This window comes from Vipera berus, assembly GCF_964194415.1.
Source record: "Vipera berus genome assembly, chromosome: 5".
Taxonomy (NCBI): domain Eukaryota; kingdom Metazoa; phylum Chordata; class Lepidosauria; order Squamata; family Viperidae; genus Vipera; species Vipera berus.
Window position 1 is genome coordinate 35,370,957 of NC_138207.1, and position 22,617 is coordinate 35,393,573.

At 33.9% G+C, this 22,617-nt stretch overlaps 1 protein-coding gene across 4 annotated transcripts in view; it reads left to right on the top strand.

Moving 5' to 3' along the window:
* SLC25A36 (solute carrier family 25 member 36) overlaps positions 1-13,487 on the top strand; it is a 32,276-nt gene extending 18,789 nt beyond the window's left edge. For all 4 annotated transcript variants that reach the window (XM_081328910.1, XM_081328909.1, XM_081328911.1 and 1 more), the window contains 3 exons: positions 4,791-4,857; positions 6,391-6,680; positions 8,069-13,487. In XM_081328910.1, coding sequence (XP_081185036.1) covers positions 4,791-4,857; positions 6,391-6,680; positions 8,069-8,292 — 581 coding nt within the window. In that variant the 3' untranslated portion in view covers positions 8,293-13,487. The remainder of the gene's footprint in view (positions 1-4,790; positions 4,858-6,390; positions 6,681-8,068) is intronic.
* The last annotated feature ends 9,130 nt before the right edge of the window (positions 13,488-22,617 follow it).

Sequence of the window (22,617 nt, forward strand, 5' to 3'; positions counted from 1 at the left end):
TTAGAGACTGTTACCTGTCTTCTTTTTTTCCCAGAAGTTAAAAAGAAATTAAATTTCTCTTGACAAAGAACAGAGCAGAAGATGAAAATGGATTAGTAATATTTTTAACAGAAAATGACCTTCTGTTTATTACATATTAATAGTTGTTTGGAATTAGCTTAAATATTAATTACCTGGTTGTCATAATGATTGTTGTAAATATGCATAGAAAATGTAGAAAACTGATTTGTTGCCAAATTTCATATCTACATGCAAATCCAGTTTCCCCATCCAGCAGTATTTCTGATAGTAATGATTTGAATTATTTGTATGAAAATTCTTTTAAATCTGTTTAATTACTTAGTTTTTCATAGCTGTCACTTTGAGACAAATATGCTTTGTTCTACTTTTAATATAAAAAGCTACCTCTTTTGAATTTCTGTGATTCTGTTTTATTACATGAAAGTATCTTGTTCATGTGCTTACAAAAAATTGACTGGCAATAACGTTCAGCTTTGCAGTTATATACCTAAACTACATTGTTGGTGAAAAAGAACATTCTGTGCGCATTGGCTTTGAAGGTAGCTACTTTCCCTTTGAACTAGCATAGTTTTAGGATGTTAGAAATCCCATAGATTGCATATAAACAATTCTTAAATACATATACAACTACTGACATATAATTTTGGCTGTATTGTCACATAACTAACATAAAAAGCATATGAGAAAAATGCTAACCTTGTCATTTTTGCTTTTTAAAATGCTTACTTATTGTATTAAATTAAACTATTAACAATTTTGCCTGCAAGATACATTTTAGCTTAGAGCTACTAGTACAGTTAAGAATACATGGAATGAAAGAAGGAAGAAATACCGTATTAGACTTTCTGTATACAAATATCTTTTTAAAATCTTTCACAGAGTATGAATTCTTTCTTAACTTTCTTAATCATGTACTTTTCAATAATTTTTAATTATTTTTTAAGAAATATTGTTTAATGTACAGATAGTAATTTTTACAAAAGCTAAATAAATTTATCAAAGCTTAAAAATTACATGTTTAGTGGCTAGTGTGTCTTAATATTTGATTATCCAATAAGAAATATTTTGTTGGACATGGGTATTAATCAGTGCATTCTTGGTGAGCAAAATGTATATTGACTATTCAGTTCAGGCAAATGTGATGTTACAAATCCAGAAAAACCTTGAACATCTATTCTGATCCTATTACAGAAACTAGATGAGGCACTGTAAATTTGTTAAATATGACTCTAGTCATATTTATGCTGTTCTACGTAGCAGCCCAACTGTAACACTATCAGATACAGACATATGCTAAATACAGATGACATTCTGCCACCATAGTACAGCTGTATGCACATTTTCTTTGGATGGTAATAGGAACAGCGTTATCACATGAATGCCTATTCCACTAAAAGATTTTCTATTCCTGAATCCATACAATATCTTTGCTAATTTGTTGAATATGATATTGCAGCTGTTGTGTGATACAGTTCTGTGCAAATTATTTAAAAATACTGGCTTAGGTTTTTCCAGGTAGCATTGGCCATGCATACAAAATGTATACTTTAAAGCTTTTGTTTTCTGAGAAAATATTTGTTACACCAATTCTAATATGAAACAAAAAATATTACCGGTATTATAATATTATATCACTAGTCATCCCACTAGTCATCATCTTGATGTATTTTATATAGCAGCAACAGAATTAATAGTTTTAAATTTAAAATTTTTTTCACAATAAATCTGCTTTCATATTTGTTTAAACATCTGTTTTGAAAAAGGAGATAAATAGTTGGACTATGATTTTTCTCATTTTTTCTCTTTGTTAATGCTTTTAATAATGTTCAAAACTAGCTTGATTTGTAGTAGCAAAGTTCAGGGATGACTTCATATTCAAAATGACATCTCGGCATTATATTATTTCTGATGACAAGGTTAGCATTTTAAATTATTTTTAAAACAAAGCCAAAGCAATACTTTGCATTTCTTTAAAGTTCATAGGTAAGTATTTTATGATATAAAATGGTTAAATTGCTGCAGATGGCAAAAATTTCAGTACTCAGTGCATTTTACAAACCCCTTTTTAAAAATATTTGTGGCCTGTATTCTTTTTTTTATTTTTTACTGTTGCTAAACTTTTAAAAATTAGATCTCACCTTTTATTAAGTCACAAACCCTTCCAATGGGATTCAGTTTTGCACATGTATCTGATGAGGTCACTGCTTGTTGTTATGATACAGAAAAGCCTGTGTCTATTTTAGGCATTTACTGTACATTTCTCCCGTGAAAGAGTGAGATCGTGTCATCTCATGTTCCCCATCCGCAGGTCAGTTCCTGCAGAAATATGGACTAACTTAAATCTCGTGAGTACTGAACTGAGCATCTCTTGCAGCCTGTAGTGTAAGAACCAGAGTTTGGGTTTGTAACCACTCTAAAAGAAACAGAGTTAAGGGGAATCTTTTATTTCTGAACTCCAGTTGTATATAATGTTCACTCAGCTGTTTCTTTCATTCAGTTTGGGGAGAAGCGGAAAACCTTTTAGTCAACTAGTATAAAATTAACCTAATTTGTTTAGTAAGCTCTCTTTTGATAATATACAGAATTTACACAGAAATTTCTGTGTAAATTTTGTAGTTATTCACAACTGCACCTAAATAGTATTGCAGTTAATTGAATTCATTGATCAGAGCCTTTTTTCCTTTAAAAACAGAGTTTAGCATTACTTGTATTCATACTGATTTATCAGTTCAATTTGTCTCACAAAGAAAGTCAGCAGAAATAATTCCTGGGATCTTGAGGTGTTTTAATTGAAACATGGGGTGGATTTTCCTCTAAAATTCTTCTGATGTGTACTTGCTATGTAGTCAGAGTTTTCAGCCAATAGTTTTCAGAACTAAATAAGCTCACAATACAGTCCTATACATATCTGCTCAGAAGTAAGTTTTATCAGGGTGCCTTTTTCCTAGAATTTATACATTTTAGCTCAAATCATATATTAAAACTGTAATTCTACATATATTTGTTATTTTTAAATGATTTAAACTCATTTTCTGCACACAAGCATTTTGTTTAGAGTACAAATAAACTAAAAAAGCCATTTTTAAAATATTGAAGCCCAACCATTTCACCCAGTAAAAAAAAATAGTACATCTTTTATGCCCATGTTGTAGTTAAAGATATCCAAGTAGAGAGAATAATACACTAAAAGACCAGAAGAAATTTAACATTAAGTAGGCATAGCTTCACATATTTTATTATTGTGAAAAAAAGTTTAACCTTAAAATATATTATGCTGTTTTATGTTGTATTTCCCAAGATAGAAGTAATTATTGTAAAATTAGAATCTAATGTTTAAATATAATAGCAAGAAAATAATTTTGTTTGCTGAATAGAAATATCCAAGTCAATTTAGAGCTCAAACGGGAAAAAGTGCAGTAGAGCTTCAAACTTTTTAAAGGAAAGACTTGTGAAAGAGGTGGAATAATAAACTTTTTTAAAATTATAACACTGAGAGAATGAGAATTTTACTGATTTATTTGAAGCATTCTAAGATAGCTTTATAAATATGAAATTAATTTAAATGCTTGCACTCAAAGCAACCATGAAATTAAAAATTTTGGACGGTGGTTTTAATAGATTAATTTCAAAATTATTGGATCATTTTATTTACACTTTTTAAGGCTGTAATTTTATAAATACATGATTGGATGGGACTTCCTTCTGAATAGACATATATAGGATTGTGCTGTTTATAATTTTTATGCTGTGAGCAACTGTAGAAATTATCTAGAAGCTCTATATATGACAGCAAATTAAGTTTCTACATTCTCTGGTTTTGGAATGTACAAAAAATCTTGAAAAAGATAAGCCAAATACTGACTCTAAAATCCATAATTTAGGAAGAAAGTAGGATTTGTGATAGCAAGAATAGTGCTTTGCATTTCTTTCCAATAGAATAACAACAACTGGGTGGTCAGAATCTAGTAAAATTTATTCTCCCTTCTGTGTCACCTTATAAATGTTGCATTTTATATTAATCTTGTAACTGAACAGCTATTAAAAACTGCCCTTTCAGCCTTCTGCTTTCCGTGTTTTCTGATTCTACAGTGGGTGAGATAAACTTTTAACTAGTAGTCTCAGCAATATCATCTTACTGGAATTTTGAATAGTTGTTATCTTGCCTGCTTACAGTACACATATATTCACATTCCTTTAACATAATTTATTTTTCAACGTATGAGAATTTTCTATGGCCCAGTTTGAATGTTAAGTAGTAGTTGCTGGCATAAATTGTATGATATCCAACTTCTATTTCGATCAAATATGTCAAGTATTTATACAGAGGAAGGGGTCTGACTGTTGTTTAGTTAGCATCTTTTTATGTTCTTGAATTTTCAATGTATAAAGTAAATTTATGGAGAATAATTTATTGATGTGGTTTAATGTTATCTGCAGTTTACTTTTACGAATTATATTTAGTTAGCTGGCCTTTTTTCACACTGAAGAAAGGTGCCAAATGAAATTTATATGAATAGAATGGTACAAACTGAGTTTTATATGCACCTATGGTTAATAATTTTTAATAACAAATGTATTTTTGAAATCATGCAAGTATTATTGTCCTTGTGGACTTTTAGTAATAAAATTTTGGTAGATATTTATTTCTGAATTTCTACAATTAACATAGTATAAGTCAGTTTAAATCTTCTTGCTGTATATGTTGTAGTTTAGCCTATTGTTGCCATGATGTTAGAAACATAATTTATTTTTTTTAAATGTTTGTTTAGGTTTTACTGCAATCACAGTAACTAATCCAATTTGGTTAGTAAAGACGCGATTACAACTTGATGCAAGGTAAAATCTCCAATGATCTCTTGAAAAAATAAGTAAATTGGTATGTATAAAATTGGTCAAAAGTTACATTATAAAAAGTTAATGTAAGGAATCAGTAAAGTTCCTTCATTAAGTACCCTCCTATGTCTGTTTTTAAATGAACCTGTTGACTTGCTGACACTTGATACAGCTATCTTTTTTTACTTCAGTTTCAAAAAACACACATACACGAACATACATATGTTGCATGTGCCCAAAAACATTTCTTTTGAGTATCTACTTTAGATTATCTATTTCAGAGAGATTCTAGCATATACAGTCTACACTATTTATACCTAAAGCTTTAAAATGTAACTAGGTATGGTCAGACCATTACTACATGGATTAGAAATATAATCTCTATGATTTAAGATACATTTTAATCCTTTTAATGAGAAACATGTTTTTTAGATCTTGAAATGCTGTTACAGGTGATTCTGAGTTCTTATTTTTTATTTTGTGGGTCTATGGAACATGAATTAGCAAGAAACCTGAGGCAAATTGTTGATTGGCAATGAAAAAAACATTGAGAGCAGTAATTTTAAGTCTGCAATTCAAAAAAGGTGCAGAAATAGCAACTTTTCTGCTATGTCTTGTCTAAGTGACTAGGTCAGCCCCTCTATGTCCCAGTTCAAAACATCTTGCTATAACAACTTCAAGAACTAATCCATACAATCACTAAGAGCCAAGACCGACTTGAAGGCACACAAATAAAAAAACTGGCTTTAAAGAAGGCTTTTAAATGAAAGAATCTTGATCCTAGATGCATCAGTCATAAGGCTTTAGCTTGTAACGCTGGCAATTTCATGAATAAAGAATATAATTAAAAGAAGCCGTTCTTACATATTTGTCTGAGCATCCAGACATCTAGAACTAAGATTGAAAGGCTAGTCATGTCATGATTAATGTCATGTCATGTCTCTATTAGAGAATATAAAAAGCTATGCAAACATGACTGAACCTTGGGCACTTGACAACATAGCTGCATTTACAGCCGTTTGCAGTGTCCAGTGGTCACAAGATTGAGTTTTACAAAAGTTTTGCTGACAATTGGCACTTGCAGGGTTTTGCAAAATCATACCCATAGAGAACCTTTGGTTTGAAACAATTTGAAATAGCGAATCTTTGGTTTGCTATTGACCACAGCATTCACTTAATGTCAGCTGCAGAAAAGTCATAAAATCAGATCAGTCACGTGACCAACCCATTTTACGATGTCATAAGTTAAGGACTACTTGCAAACTAGTTCTGTGAGAGGAATTGAGGCATACAGTTCTAGTTGAAATTTAATCAGGCTTAATATAGTCAAGCTATTTGTATGCAGGTGAAAGGCTGCATTTTTTTTCTTTGATCATTGATAATATATAAATGACTCCACCAAACTATGCAGATGTGAGAATTGTGCAAGCTTTGGGCCACTGCTGCATGGAGTATGTCATGCTGGTTCTTAGTAGAAAGTTATAAACTATTCAGATTTCAAAGTAGTTTTTACTTTTGTTTTGTTTTCCATTTTAGGAATCGTGGAGAAAGACGGATGAATGCTTTTGAATGTGTACGCAAAGTTTATCAGTCAGATGGAATTAAAGGTTTTTACCGAGGGATGTCTGCCTCTTACGCAGGAATATCAGAGACTGTTATTCATTTTGTTATTTATGAGAATATTAAACAAAAAATCTTGGAATGTAATTCTGCTTCTGGGATGGATAAGGAGGATGAGCCTGTCAAAAAAGCATCTGATTTTGTTAGTATGATGGCAGCCGCAGCCACTTCCAAAACCTGTGCTACGTCTATAGCCTATCCACATGGTAAGGATCATTTGCTTAGAAAGATGGTGAACAAAAAAAGATAGCATTTATCACTGTATATTGCAACAAATCATACATTACGTTAACGTTATTTGGGTTGTTAAATGATCGCCATATTCGTCTTTTAAGAATGCAGGTTGAAAGAAAAAAAAGAAGCAGGATATTTTCAAACTTGGATTTATTTTATCAATGGCTGGAGAAAAGAATAATTTTATCAATGGCTGGAGAAAAGAATAAGGGATTAGGAATTCAGTTTATTAGTGAATGATATACTCAGACAACACGTTTGTTGAATAAGTACTTTTGAATTGTATTAAAAAATCAATAAAAACTTTTTTTTAAAAAAATAGAATACTGTGGGGCATTTGGTGCTCTCTGAGGCTTGTTTGTTTTGTTGCAGACATTTCATTGCCCAACTAGGTAGCATCATCAATGCTCAAAGGTAGACTGATGATGTTGCTGGTTGGGTGATGAAATGTCTGCAATAAAGCAAATTTAGAGAGCACCAAGGACTCTCCAGTTTAACCCTGGGGGGGGGGAGAACATGCAGTTTTCAGAAAACTGATGAAAATGCTAGCCAGATATTATTAATAAAAATATTCACACTGACATTTGTAAAACATTATAAACCCAAAACAATAAAATACAATTAATAAATCATCCAAGAAAGATACTTTAACACAGTTAAAAGTCATTATTCCAGTGTAGTGCATATATTTAAATATATGGCTAGGACAAGAATATCTTTACCTGGCTCTGAAAAAGATGGTACGAGTAACAGGTTTCCTTTCTTGGGAAGACCATTTCAAAGAGAGATAGCCAAACTGAAAATGATCTCTGTGTTGTACTCATCCATCAAAGTTTAAGAAGACATTTGAAGGAGGACCTCAAAGGATGATCAACCTGGGTGGAATAGCTAAAGCTATTACTTGACATACTGTTGATATATTTAACTGCAAGCCATTCAAGGCTTTTAACATCACTACTAAAATTTGGAACTTGGCCCACAATTTGATGAAAGTATTTATGCTGATCCCCTAGAAAAGTATTGTAATTAGGTGAAGAAGAGAAGTACTGTATTTCTGTCAACCAATCTAAGAAAGGTGGTAGATGGATTTAATTATTTTGGACCTGATAGACCAGATTTACAGTCCATTGGTCATTACCTTACATGCTTTGCTCCTTGAGACATAGCAGTATTGACTAATTTAAAACATACTAATGTCCAAGAAGCTAAAGGTTGTTGAATGTGGATTGAATCAAACAGAGATGAAATTTGTTTCCCTGGTCTTTGCATAGTGATTGCTTATGAATATTGCTTAGAAATGGAGATTTTTGTATAAAATACATGATCAACTATGAGACTTTCTCCTTTTTCTTTAATCCAGAGGTTGTACGAACACGACTACGAGAAGAAGGAACAAAGTATCGATCCTTTTTCCAGACCCTATCCTTGCTTTTGCAAGAAGAAGGCTATAGTTCTTTCTACCGTGGCCTAGCCACACACTTGATAAGACAAATACCGAACACAGCTATAATGATGACTACCTATGAAGTGGTAGTATACTTGCTCAATAGACAGCAGCAGTACTATCTGACGATAGGGAAGTGAAAGACCAAATGTTTGCAATGGACCATAGACATTCTGAATGATAGACAGCAGCTATACATATATATATCATCCAGGTGTATCACCCGTATATCAACTATATGCAGATATGGACAAAGTGGAAGACTGTTGGTAGGCAATCATTCACACTTCTGCTGGCTTAATATGGTATCTCTTGCAAGTTGTTCTTAAGGATTGCCTTTAACATGTCATACTTCAGTTGCAATTTCCTATTTCTATGTTAGCTTTTTTACTTCTATGCAGCAAGGACTTGCTGTGAGCAAGGAGGTTGTAACGTGTAAATCCATTATTGGTTGTAAAGTTATGTTCTACAGCAGTTTGAAGGCTATGTCAGTGTAAAACAGATCCATGCTCGTACCTGAAAGTCCATTTTGCAATTGAAATAAAATGAAAGGTGAAGATTTACATTAAGCTTCCCATTTTACTACCTCAATGGGTCTCAGGAGGAAATGTAGATTCCTACATTCCTCTAAAAACATAGTGGTCTTCATTTGTATAAATGGGGACAGGGCAGGGAGAACAAAATTCTAATCTTGGGGGTTCGGGTGCATATTTTAATAACCTGAAGAATTTTTTTCTGTACAAATAGAAAAAGGTTTATTTCTGTTCTGTATACATCTGTTAATGTATCCCAGTAGGGCTTAAAGTATTTCTAGATTATGTTATTTTGAACCAAGAATCAACCAACACTTGCAGAGTGGCAAATATTTTAGTAATTCAGCGTTATGTCAGACTTCAGCAAACTTTAATTCTTGTAAGAGTTACTTCACCTGAGCTGAAGTCTGCATCAACTAAATGCCAAACTTTACTAGACTTCAAGAACATGTCAAAATCAAATGCTAATAGAATTAACTAAAGAAATTATAATTTAATACTCTGCATTTAGGCATTCCCTTGTATTTCATTATTTGCTTAATTTCCGGTGCATTTGCAGAAATTAAAAAATGAATGTCCCCCCCCCCCTGAAAGTATGGTCCTTAAAATTTATTTCAAGATTTATTCAATATTATTTACTATAATTTAAGAGTTGGTCTTCACTAAATCATAGAAACTACGTTGTCTTTAACAAACACTATTCACAGTATTACAAGAAACCTATTTTAGTGTTATATAATAAATACAAAAATCCTACATTCATTTTTTTAACTACATCCCTGCTGTTTGAAGCAAATTTCTGCCTATGAATTACTGTTTTCTAATTGAATATTTTTTTATTTGCAAATTTAACTAGTGATACCAGAAAATTGTGAATTTGTTTGCGGGTATTTAGTTCAAAGACAATATTCTAAAAATGTGTATCAAATGCAAATGTGCATTTGATTGTTATTATTATTAAAGAAAATTAAATAATTATAATGGTGCAATCCTACTCTTGTCTACTCAGAAGTTACAAAGAATTTAGAAAGATTTATTTCTAAGTCAGTTATTTCTAAATAGAATTATAGCTTAAAGTTTATTTGTGGCAACTGGCTTAAATCATGGTTAGTTATTATTATATATCTTTTGTTACTGAATAATGCAAAGAAGTGAAACATGGGGCATGAGGAAAGCTTAAAATTTATTTCTATAAACTGTTCAAAAATAATCTTATTGGAGGCTACTTTAAGATAATGCAGGGGTAGTGAGGATATAGCCAACTGTCAAAATGGATTCTCCCTGGATATTCTGTAGCAGATATGTTTCCTATAGACTTGCAATACTTAGTTTGATGATTGTATTAAATTGTACCTTGTTACAAATAATTCTGCTGGATGTTTTTAGCAGGAAGCAGTTTTCTTTAATGATCTTTTTTTTATTAAAGAGTTTTACAAAAAACAAAGTTTTACAATATATCCCCAAATCCCCCCCACCCCAAACCCGCCCACTTCCCCCCCCCACTTCCCAGAGCTAAATACAGGATTATAGTTATAATAATCGTATTCTAAATAAAAATTATGCATAATATACAATTAACCAAATTCATAATGTGCTTTAACTCCCCTTTAACATAACTACAAAGTACCAATAACAATACCCCACTAAAATCTACTCATAAGCTAAATGGAACTTTTTAGTCCCATATTTGTTCTGAATATAATCTATCCATCTCCTCCAAACTGAAATATATCTTTCCTGTGAATGATCTTTCAAATAAGCAGAAATCTTAGACATTTCTGCAAGATTCGAAACTTTACACACCCATTCTTCTATAGTAGGCAAACTATCCTTCTTCCAATATTGTCCCACCAGTAACCGTGCTGCTGTTATCATATTCAACATCAAATTAGTTTCTTTAACATCACAATCTACAACAATACCCAATAAAAACATCTTTCTCTTAAAAATCTTTTGAATGTTCCACCAAATTTTGATCCAAAAAGCTTTTATATTTGTACAAGTCCACCACATGTGAAAATAGGTAGCTTCTAAACTACCACATCTCCAACATTTAGACTGTAAATTAGGATACATGTTGGACAACTTCTTGGGATCCAGATGCCATCTATAAAACATTTTATAAAAATTTTCTCTTAAGTTTTGAGCCTGAGTAAATTTAACATTTCTGACCCAAATTATCTCCCAGGTGTCCAACGAAATTGGTTCCTGAATATTTTGTGCCCACTTTATCATACAGTCTTTAACCAATTCCGTTTCCGAATCCAATTCAATTAAAGCATTATATATCCTCTTTATATGTGCACTATTTAAATCTCTAATTTGTTTTACTAAATTTTGATCTATAATTGTGATGCCAACCTTTTGATCTGACTTCCACCTAGCTTTCAATTGGGTATATTGAAACCAAGAGTAACTTATGTTTTCTTGTCTTATTTATTTTATTTATTTATTTTAATTCCACTTATATCCCGCCCTTCTCCGAAGACTCAGGGCGGCTTACAAGCTTAGCAGTAGCCTTCATTCTATGTATATGCCTGCTTATTAGGGCTTTCACACACACCCCAAGCGGCATTATTACAAAGTCAGCTTATTGCCCCCAACAATCTGGGTCCTCATTTTACCTACCTCGGAAGGATGGAAGGCTGAGTCAACCTTGAGCCTGGTGGGATGCGAACCTGCACTAACTCATCTAATGATTTAAGTTGCCAATCATTCCCTTGCAATCAATGATCTTGTTATACATGTAGTCCTTGGCTTATGACTACATTTGCGGCTGAAATTTTGGTTGCTAACCAATGCAGTCATTAAGCAAATCTGGCTTCTCCCATTGATTTGCTTGTTGGAATCGTGCTAGGAAGTTGCAAATCATGATCACGTGACTGCAGGATGCTGCATCTGTTGTAAATGTGAGCCTGTTACCAAGTGTTCAGATCATGATCACATGACTGCAGGGATGATGTGATGTTGTAACTTCAAGGACATGTTATAAATCATTTTAGCACCATTGTAATTTCAAACCATTAAATGAATGATTATAAGTTGAGGATTACCTGTATTATTTTAGTAAACACGACAGATACAATCATTAGTTGAACATGAATGAAGAAAACTATTGTTAAGCAACGGATTACCCAACAACTTTTCATTTGAACACATTTCTTGCTTATAAATATTTCTGACAAAGATGTTATTGATGGTAAACAGTAGGCTACAAATGCTTGCTGTCTTAAATGATAAAATTGAGTAATGTTACTTTGTTATGAAAAAAACGTCTAGAAAAACTGACTTCATATTTTTCTATTTCTACACTCAGGTAGATTCAGATAACTAAGCTCCTCCCCCTCCCATTGTACAATCACCATTAACTCCCTGTGATAGCATTCCAGCAACAATTGTTCAAAAATAATGAATCAGAGAATTTTGGGGCAAGTTTAAAATGTAGGGTGAAATCATGATTACTTACTATTTCTACATCTAACAGTCTTTTAAAATGAATATTTCAAAATCTTTAGCTGTTCTAGCATGCCAGCTTTATGAATACACATTTTTATTGTTTATTATAAAGTAGATCACAGTATATGATCATGCAGCACCCTGTACTTAATATCACTAAAAGGTTTACTTTCAGTTGCTTAAGGTACATGACGTTGCCAGATGAATAAAGTTTCTTTTAGCTAACATATCTATTTTGAGTATAATGTGAAACATTGTTACATAAACTTCTTTTCGTAAAATTTTTATAATATGCCTTTAGCTGACAAAATGCAATTAAAAGGCATACATTTTTGTGAGCCGTAAATGAGCTCATTTTAATAGACCTGATTTTTGGCTGCCATAGATAAATACAACTCTCTTAATAAACAAAAATAACCAGAAGGTGGCGCTATGGTAATGCCAGTTTCAGAAGTGTATCTGTACACATCTATTACTATGTAGCACAGAAACAAGCCATAGTAGATCTTGCACTTGCCAGATTTTTATTACCCTGTGTAAAACACCATTAAATCAAGGAATAACTTGTATGTTTCTTACATAAAGTTATTTTTGAATTGTAAGCAAGGTTTTCTTTAAGCATATAATAAATCTCAAATTTGACACTTTAAATGATAAAACAACTAATGTGATTTTTTTCAGTGGGCTGGTTATCAATCTAAAATTTTATGTGAAAAGATTTATTTCCCCTACAATAAAAAGTTTGGGATTGCATTTGAGGTATTTTAGCAATCTGCTTTACTCATACCTAGTAGGTTTCCAATGCTTTCCTTTCTTCTTAAAAAGCATAAAATGCACTTACTAAAAATTAATTTATCATTGAAATGTAGTTTTATGCCTATCTAACACTATAATTTTAGAACTGATAGAAGATATTGTGACATCTCATTTTTAACTCTTTCAAATCTGTATGATATAACTGCAGCCTGTAATCTGGAGATTTTGTTTTCATCAGGTTTTATAAATTCTACCATCTGCAGAATACTGATGATGTGTGCCTATATATGTTTGCTACTTTAGAATTCAACTGTTTATCTTTTGATAAATACCTGAAGTCCAGTTTCAGGTTTGTTTTTATTTTATGTACAGAAAGCTTGCATAGCCTCTATATGTGAATGTGGTTTTTCTAGAGTTCTTGTTGTTTACAAAGTCAGACATTCTACCACTCCTACAAACTTTGTTTTAATTCTTTCTAATTTTTGGCTGTCAAATATGTGCTTTAAATACTTTTTGTATTTATGCCGCAAATGGCAATGTTTTGTTTGGACTGCTCAAAACTTCCAAATAAAAGAGTTTATTCAAACTAATTAGGCTTCATTAGCTTTTTGTAAAACACAAAGAAAAGGTTGTTTAAATGATCAGAGTGGGACAAAAAACATTGGTTTTTGAATAAAGTACATAACAGATAAGACGTTATAAAAAATATGCTTTTAGGATAGTGTATTTTACATAAATATTTTTCTTCAGGTCTTGTTTCTTTATGAATAAATATCTCCTGAAATATTTTCCTTGTTTTTAAAATTCCATTGTGCAAAAAATTGAGAAGACCTCACCATACTACCTTAGCATAGTGGATGTTCAGAGATAAAGTTTCATTTCTTGTAAAAGAAAATCTCCATTGTGAAGATACTACAGTTTATACTGTATATTAAGACAGAGCTTTTCAACCAGTGGTACAGGTACCACCTGTGGTACATTGGCACCTGGCAGGTGGTACGCGACTATCCTAGAAAAGTAGCGGGGGAGGGGAATGAGCTGAACGGGTAGCAGCACCACACAAGCCTCAATGAGAGACGGCTGGAGCTGCAGGGCTGTCAGGGCTCAGTGAAAGCACCAGGCTCCAGCTGTAGCTCGGCACTGATCCTGGCGCTTCTGAGCCCAGAAGAAGCGCTGATCAGCTGGAATGTTGCAGCATCTCCAGGGTCTTGTGATTTACATTCAGATGCTTGGCAACTGATTCATATTTATGATGGTCACAGTGTCCCAGGGTCATGTGAAGTGACCAAAACTGCAACTTCCCTGCAGGCAGGGAGAATAAAAACCAAATAACCCCCACCCCACCCCCGTTGCCAATCCTCAACAGAAATGGTCACAACAATGAAAACCTCGGACAGGAGGAAGAATGCCACCGGGCGGGCAGGCAGGTGTCTTGCTCAGCTGTGGCTTGGGGGACACTTTTTTCAATGCCATTGTAACTTTGAACAGTCACTAAGTGAACTGTTGTAAGTCGAGGACTACCTGTACTTCATCACTTTTTTCCTCTTTTTTTTTGGTCATCAAGTGTTTGACACCTTGCTAGGCGACTGGTACTCTGATGTTGCCATATCCTAAAAGTGGTACAATTGGTGAAAAAGTTGAAAAGCCCTGTATTAAGAGGGTAAGATTCGTGAACTGCAAGGGAAATTAAGTGATACTACATAGTCGCACAACCTTAGGAAACATCTCATTTCTGAGTACAAGACAAATAGCAACCTATGGCCTATCTTCAAAATTACAGGTACAAGTAGTTCTCAACTTACAACCACATTTGAGTCTGAAATTTTGGTTGTTAGTTGTTGCAGTTATTAAGCAGGTCACCATGTGACCTAATTCTATTTCCCACTGTTCTTATAACCATTGCTAAGCAAGTCACCAGAATTATTAAGTAAGCCACGTGGTGGTTTAGCAAATCCAATATATTCAATGGGTGGGCCTTTTGTCATTTTTTGCTGGAAAATGGCAAAACATTTCTATTAGGGTCACATGACCACAGGATGCTGCAACCCAGTATAAATGCCAACCATTTGCCAAGCACCTGAAATGCACTCACTACCAAGAGAGATCCAGCAGTGTGAGTAGCTATTTGAAGTCTCATAACTGATTGATTTGAGACTACAATTCTTTTGTTTAGTTTCTTCTAAGCCAGTATTTCTCAACCTTAGCCCTGTTAAGATATGTGGACATCAACTCTCAGAATTCTCCATCAGCTTGTTGAAGTCCACACATATTAAAGATACTGCAGTTGATCTATTCTAGACCATGCTTGATAACAATATTTTATCTATAGGTAGAAGACCAACATCTGGATTTCAGATTTACCCATTATAAAAAGGATGGGTGGCCATACCTATGAGCCACATAGGTAACAACTACCAGAAGCTGCAAAAAAGGTACACCTTTGGGGGCTACCCTCTCTTCCAGATATATGGCAATCACAGATTCTGTATAGAATGTATAACAGGTTTTCCAAGACCAAGGTAGTTCTTATCCTTTGTGCACAGAAAATGCCAGCATTAATTCCTTCCATAAAGAAAACTGGCAGATATTCTAGTCTGTAATCGCAGAGAGCTCTGCCAGCCAGTGTAAACAATGTTGAGCTACAAAGGCCAATGGTCTGACTCAGCATAAGGCAGACTCCCATGCTCCACTTTAGAACATTGTATTCTTTTCCTGACAAGTGAGATGAGAAATTGCTGAAAATCACTGTTGCAAGAGTTCGGTACTAAAACCATTTCTGTCATAGCAAAAATAAACAAGAAGATATGCAAGAAAAATGAACAAAGTTCTTACAATGATGCTTGTTAAGTGTGGAAATCATAGCCTACATTATGGCTTGCATTTCCTTCTTTATAAATGCTGGAAATATCCAATTAAATTAATTAAAATGTATACAAATAATTTTCTAATCATGAAGAGATGATATCAAGTACTACATGTAGAGTACTTCATGTACCAAACTAGGTAGCAGATGTAGATGCATGCTGCCATTTGCAAGATTAGCTGATATACTATTAATTTGGTAGTTTGGGGAGCATTTCACTTCCAGCTGTCTGATATTCTACATGATAATCTGGAGTGTTCTATGAATAGAATAGAATTGGATAATTATTTTACATTATTTTTATATAGCACCTTATATTACATAATTAAAGGGAAAAACTGTATTCTGTTTCCATAAAATTTAGAAACTTGATCACTGGATCATTATTTTCCATTCCCATGTTAAAATTAAATATTTGTTACAAATGTCTCATATTTTGTGCTGCCAAAAATGACAACTAAGTTTGAATTCATTCCATGGAGAAAGTCATGATTTTAGACCACCTCTACAGTATAATTAGATGGCTGTCATGTTTGGCCTGCTTGGTAATCATAATAGATCATTTATGTTGGGAATAATTTAAACCATATTCTCCAACCTTCAAGCATATCTAGTGTCTGCCTTACTAGAAATACCTTAAGCAACTTGGGAGTAATTCAATCCCTGAAAAGGCTTGGAAGTATTTCTACTAGGAAATAAATCCCTTACAATATTTTATTATTATACATATTTTATAGGCCTGGAAAAGAGAGACCTGGGGGAATGATGAATTTGTGGTTTAAGCCAATACCTGTGAAAACAGCTGCATAAAATTGTTATGAAAATTTACTTCTCTGGGAAAAATACCTACACAACTGCCTATCCAGATAGTGAAAGCTAAAAATAAAAATTATTATATTGTACTTGAATATCCATCAATATAATTCCTTTCAAAAAGCTAAGGAAATGCAAGCAGTAAAATCGTATCATTTACAAACTGAATAAGGAAAAATCAGCCAAGTTCAAAAAATGGAGTGTAAGACTCCTGCATTTTTACTTTCTATAATGGGTTGTAGAAAATGAGAAGACTGTGACAAATAGTAACATTGCAATATATACTGAAGTTATTCCTTGATAAGATTAAAAATGTGAATCCCAGACATGTTAAAATTAACAAACTAAACGAACACTGGGATGAAATAACAAAAACTAAAACAGTTTTTATTGCTAAAAGATCAAGCTTTCATTGGCTAACTGCCAACGTCGTCAGGATGGAGACGCTGGGGTGGGGAGATCGCGTTTATACTGTTGGTGTCTGCACTCTGCTCATGGAGCGCATCACCGATCTGTTTGTTGAGGTCGGCCGTATTTCTTTGAGTTGTCGCGCATCCGTTTTTGGGGGATGTAGTTGTCTCTGGGTATCTGTTGTTAAAAGTGAATTGCTGATAGTTCCATGTGTTGTAGCCATAGCTCTAGTCATTGCCCGTGTTCTCATACCATACCATTTTTGGCATGTGTATCAGGAACATATCCATCAGGATTTGGGCCCAAGCCCCTGGAAGTGTCCCTCAGTCATTGTGTTATAGTGGTTAAAGTGATGGACTAGATACAGGAAAATCCAGCTTCTAATCAATCCGTAGCCATGGAAATTTGATTTGAGACCAATCTATCATAAAATCATAGGGCTGGAAGGGACCTTGGAGGTCTAGTCCAACCCCTGCCCAGGGCAGGAGGCCCTATTCCATCCCGGACAAATAATTGTCCAAACATTTCTTGAAAACCTTGAGTGATGGGGCACCCACAATTCCAGGAGGCAAGCTGTTCCATTGACTAATTGTTCTCACTTTTAGGAAATTTCTTCTTACTTCCTGATTGGATCTCCATCTGACTACCTTCCATCCATTGTTTCTTGTCCTACCCTCAGTGATATGGAGAATAAATTGATGTCCTCTTCCCTGTGACAGCCCTTCAAGTATTGGAAGACTGCTGTCATGTCTCCCCTGAGCCTTCTCTTCAGTAATCTAAACTTACCTAGTTCTAACAACCATTTGTTGTATAATTTAGACCTCAGACCCCTTATCATCTATGTTACTCTTGTCTGCACTCTTTCTAGGACCTCAGCACCTTTTTTGTATCATGGTGACAGTAACTGGATGCAATATTCCTGGTGTGGCATCAGCAGTGCAGTATACAGCAGTTACTTCCACTTCTTGTAATCTCGATGCTATCCCTCTGTTTTTTTCTTAACCAAACCTGTTGTTGTAAATAATGAGGGAGAACTATTTATGATGCCTTAAGCTCCTGTAAAAAAGATGTGATGCACATGTAATAAAACTAACAAACAAGACCCTGGAAGCACTATAAATATTGGAAATGCTATGCAAAGAACTTTTGTGCCATGGTGACAATGGAGAATAATGAATTTGATCACCATGGCTGGAGCTGCATTTATCACCGCTGTCACTTGCTCATTCTGTGTCTGCTGCCTGTGGTTATCTGTGACTTTCACCCCAACTGTCCCTGTTAAGCTAGGGCAGGGAAGGCAGGCAGGAGAGAATTAGGCACGGGATGACTTGGATGACTTTAGCAGGGCAGTTGTGATTTAGGCATGGAGCATATGGAGGAGAAAAGCTAGATGTGTCACTTAGATGGCATTATGTCTTTGTTTTTATCAATACTAAAAGCATTTTATTTAGTTTATGAATGAGTCTTTTTGCACTTCTTAATAGCCTGTTAAATAATAAAAACTGATTGAAACTATAATAAGCACAATAAAAATAAAAAAGTAGCATAATGAAACCAAATTTGTTTTTGTACTCTTTGGAGCATATTCTTTCTCTTCCTTCGAACTTCTTCTTCTTCTTCTTCTTCTTCTTCTTCTTCTTCTTCTTCTTCTTCTTCTTCTTCTTCTTCTTCTTCTTCTTCTTCTTCTTCTTCTTCTTCTTCTTCTTCTTCTTCTTCTTCTTCTTCTTCTTCTTCTTCTTCTTCTTCTTCTTCTTCTTCAACAATTTTGTGTTGTACATAGCAGAGAGCAGATAATTTATGTGTATATACCGAAAGTGTAAATCACTTAAGATGAAATGTTCTTGTTACTTTATCTGCATCTTTAAATTGTGAGAATAGACATTCTTTGGGTCATGTTGAAGATTCATTATGCCAGGTGGTAAGATGTTGCACAATTCAGGCTAAGAGAAATGTTGCATAGCTGCAGCAACACAAAGTAATAAAGTGACCTGGTCCGTATTACTTGGCAGTTGGGCACACCTAGAATTCTTTATAAACTAGCAACTGTAGATTTATGCTTACAATTATGCTACAAAAATGATAACAGTATACTGATTGGGGGAAAAACCCACCAAGCCAAAATGCTAGTTAATAGCAAAGCACACATTTTAAAATAAGAGTATAAGGAAAGTTTCTCAATTATAGTAATCTTATCATAAGCATTATAGTATACAATTTGTTTTCCTTTGTACTAATTGCATTCACTTTTTGTTTCTATTATTTCTCTATTTTTCTAAGCTAAAACAAAACAAAACAAAACAAAAAGCAATGCTGCAGCAACTCCTTTTTAGAAATTATTCTGTTCTAAAATGGATGAAAACTAACCAAAGAGAGAAGCAACCTAGAACTAAGGAGAAACTTCCTGACAGTTAGAACAATTAATCAGTGGAACAACCTGCCTCTGGAAGGGGTGAAGCTCCAAAATTGGAAGTCTTTAAGAAGAGATTGGACAGCCATTTTTCTGAAATGGTATAGTTTCCTGCCCGAGCAGGGGGTTGAGCTACATGACCTCAAAGGTCCCTTCGAACTTCTTCTTCTTCTTCTTCTTCTCCCTCTTCTTCTTCTTCTTCTTCTTCTTCTTCTTCTTCTTCTTCTTCTTCTTCTTCTTCTTCTTCTTCTTCTTCTTCTTCTTCTTCTTCTTCTTCTTCTTCTTGTTATTATTATTATAGAATTTTGTGTTTGCAGAATTGGCTGAAAAATATCTAAGATATTCCACTCAGCTTGATGAAAGAATAGAAGATGAGTGCAAATCACTTCTTCCATTTTTCCAATGACTCAAAATGCAGTGGAATGCATTCCATATTTCTGGATATACACTTTCACAGCCAAGTGTAATCTCTATACTTTACTTTGCATTCATGACATTTTTTATGCAGCTATTCAGTGGCAGGGAAGCTTGAAAGTATTCCTTTACAGATAATCTTACACAAAAGCTGTGCTACATTTGTAGAATTAAGATACAAGATGCAACTTGCAATTTAGACTTAATTTCCAGTGAAGACACAAGCTGTAAGTTTTAAGCAAGAACAATTTCATTTAAAAAAATATTGTTTGCAATGGCCAAATATTCATCATGGCACTAATTATTTATATTTTGGGAGAACTTCCCAGTATCATGGCCAGTGCCTAGGCTCATACCTATCACTATGTGAGTGATGCTGGCTACTTAAGATAGCCTGGCCTTTTGACCCATAGTAGGTTATACATTCAGTGGCACTGCTGGCTTTGGTTCAAAACAGTAACTGTTTTTCAAGCCAATAAGGACCTTCTGAGGAAGCATATACCTATCTGTGTTTATCCATTTTGTTTTTATTTGCAGATTAGCAGATTCTATATATCATTCAAGCAAATAGTTGCTTTCAAAGCCTTCTTTTTGTTTCATTCCTACCTTCAAATTTGGGCTCAGCTGGGCCAAATACTTACAGTTAATTGGGAATAAAAACTGTCGGACTTAATGCAACTTCTGCCAGTGTGCATGAATAAATTTTTCCATTCTATTTCCATTAACCTTACATACCAACAGAAAATCATTCACCCAGCTTTTGGAAAGTCAGTGCCTACTGAGTTGGCAGAACTAACTACCCATTTATAAAGACTTCTAGATTGAGATTCACATAACATGTCTGAATACCCAAACATGGATTTGGGGAATTTGTGATTCAGTATATTATGGAAGCTCAGTCATTCTTTTATCATGTTTCATGTATGGCAGATTAAGTTTTTATGCTGCAATTAATAACAGATACAGTTACTAAATACTGAATAAGTACTAACTTGGACAAACAAACTTGGTAAAAGAATGTTCCACCTTTTTTCAATTTCTTTGTATACTTTCCAGCAGAACAGAGCCTCCTTGTGGTTTAGTAAGTCATGGGGCATTTCATTATAATCTATTATACTGTTTATGGCAACTGTGTGATCCAAGGTACACAACCAAGGGTTTCTGATCTCCTGTGAGCTGGTCCTATCAAAGCTAACCTATTCACAATGCCATAAGAAACAGCAGAAAATAAAGGAAAAATGTATTTCTACACCTCAGAATTGTATATATTTGGGGCAAGGTATGTTTTTTTTAAAAATGGAAAGGAGAGAAAAAAGAAACTCTGACTATACTTATTCTGCAGCACAAAATCTATAGCTGGATTGTTGTTTTCAGATACATAACCAAGTAATTGCATATTACTCTTTGAATGAAACAAAGTTGTCCAGGTGTGGGGAAAAATGATTGAACAAGATTCTCTTTTGGCAAAAAATAGAATTCTGTGTGATGCAAACTTAACAATACGCTGAACAGAATTCTACAATGTTATTAGCAAAGTTGAGCACAGGTTGGTGGGTTACAATGCACATAAAAAATATAAGTGGACCCTCAATTTCACTGTTGTGGCCACCATTCTGATTTTGTTACACAACCTGCAGACATCCTTGATTGCAAATATGTACACAGTAAAATCTGACAGAATTATGCCCTCGCAAACAGATCAGTCTGGTAGAAACTGGGAGAGATGGAACATTTACATTAGGTCAAACTGGACAAAGATAGTAATAAATAAATAAATAAATACATAAACAAACATATTATGCAGCTTCCTCAAATTTCATGCCAGTGTATCTCACAGTGGTTGAACCTGCAGGTAGCAATGTCCAAGAGAGAAATGGAACAACAGAGAAGCATTGCACTTTGAGTCATTTTGAATTACGTATGTTTAGTGACCACAATTGGTCTGGCAACTCAATTGTTAACTGAGAAATGCTTGTGATATTACTTCAGCTTTCCTTTTGTTTCATAGATGAATGTCATAAATGCAGGAATTGATTGCAAAGTTCCTTTTTCATCACGACTGTTACTACAAACACTCACTGTCCAAGTCACTATTACCTGTATTACCTATATTATCTGTATTCTCCTTCCTTGTATCTGACACTCCAATATTATAGCCAGTTTTTATCTACCTTTGTCCAGGAACTGGGTACAAAAACTGCTATCCTAATGTCTAGAATGGTTAGGAGCAAAGAAGTGGCCTATATCCACTTTGCACCACTCATAGTTTTTATATCGATTGTGAGGTTGTGTCCATGTTTCACTGGCATATGTTAGAGCAGATAGCACACACTGATCAAAAACTTTTTTCTTCAGGCATAGGGGGAGATTGTTTTTGAAAACAATGCTTAGCTTGCTGAATGCCTGCCAACGACATTTAACATGCAGTTCAATTTCCTTTATTGTATCACTTTCCATTGAGATCCAATGGCTAAGGTATATGTAGCGGTCTGCTATGTCTAGTTCTGTATAAAAAATTGTCTTTAGTGAATTTATTAAACATAACTTGGCTCTTTTTAACTATTAAACATAACTATCACATAACATAGCATTTAAATGTCCATAAACTGTCACATTTTAACCAATAGATAACCCAAATATCTTGTTGAACTTGAGAAAATATCTGTCTGAATAACTGTGGCTTGACATATTCCAGTGTTTGGATTTGTGGCAACAATTTTGTGTTGTACATAGCAGAGAGCAGATAATTTATGTGTATATACCGAAAGTGTAAATCACTTAAGATGAAATGTTCTTGTTACTTTATCTGCAT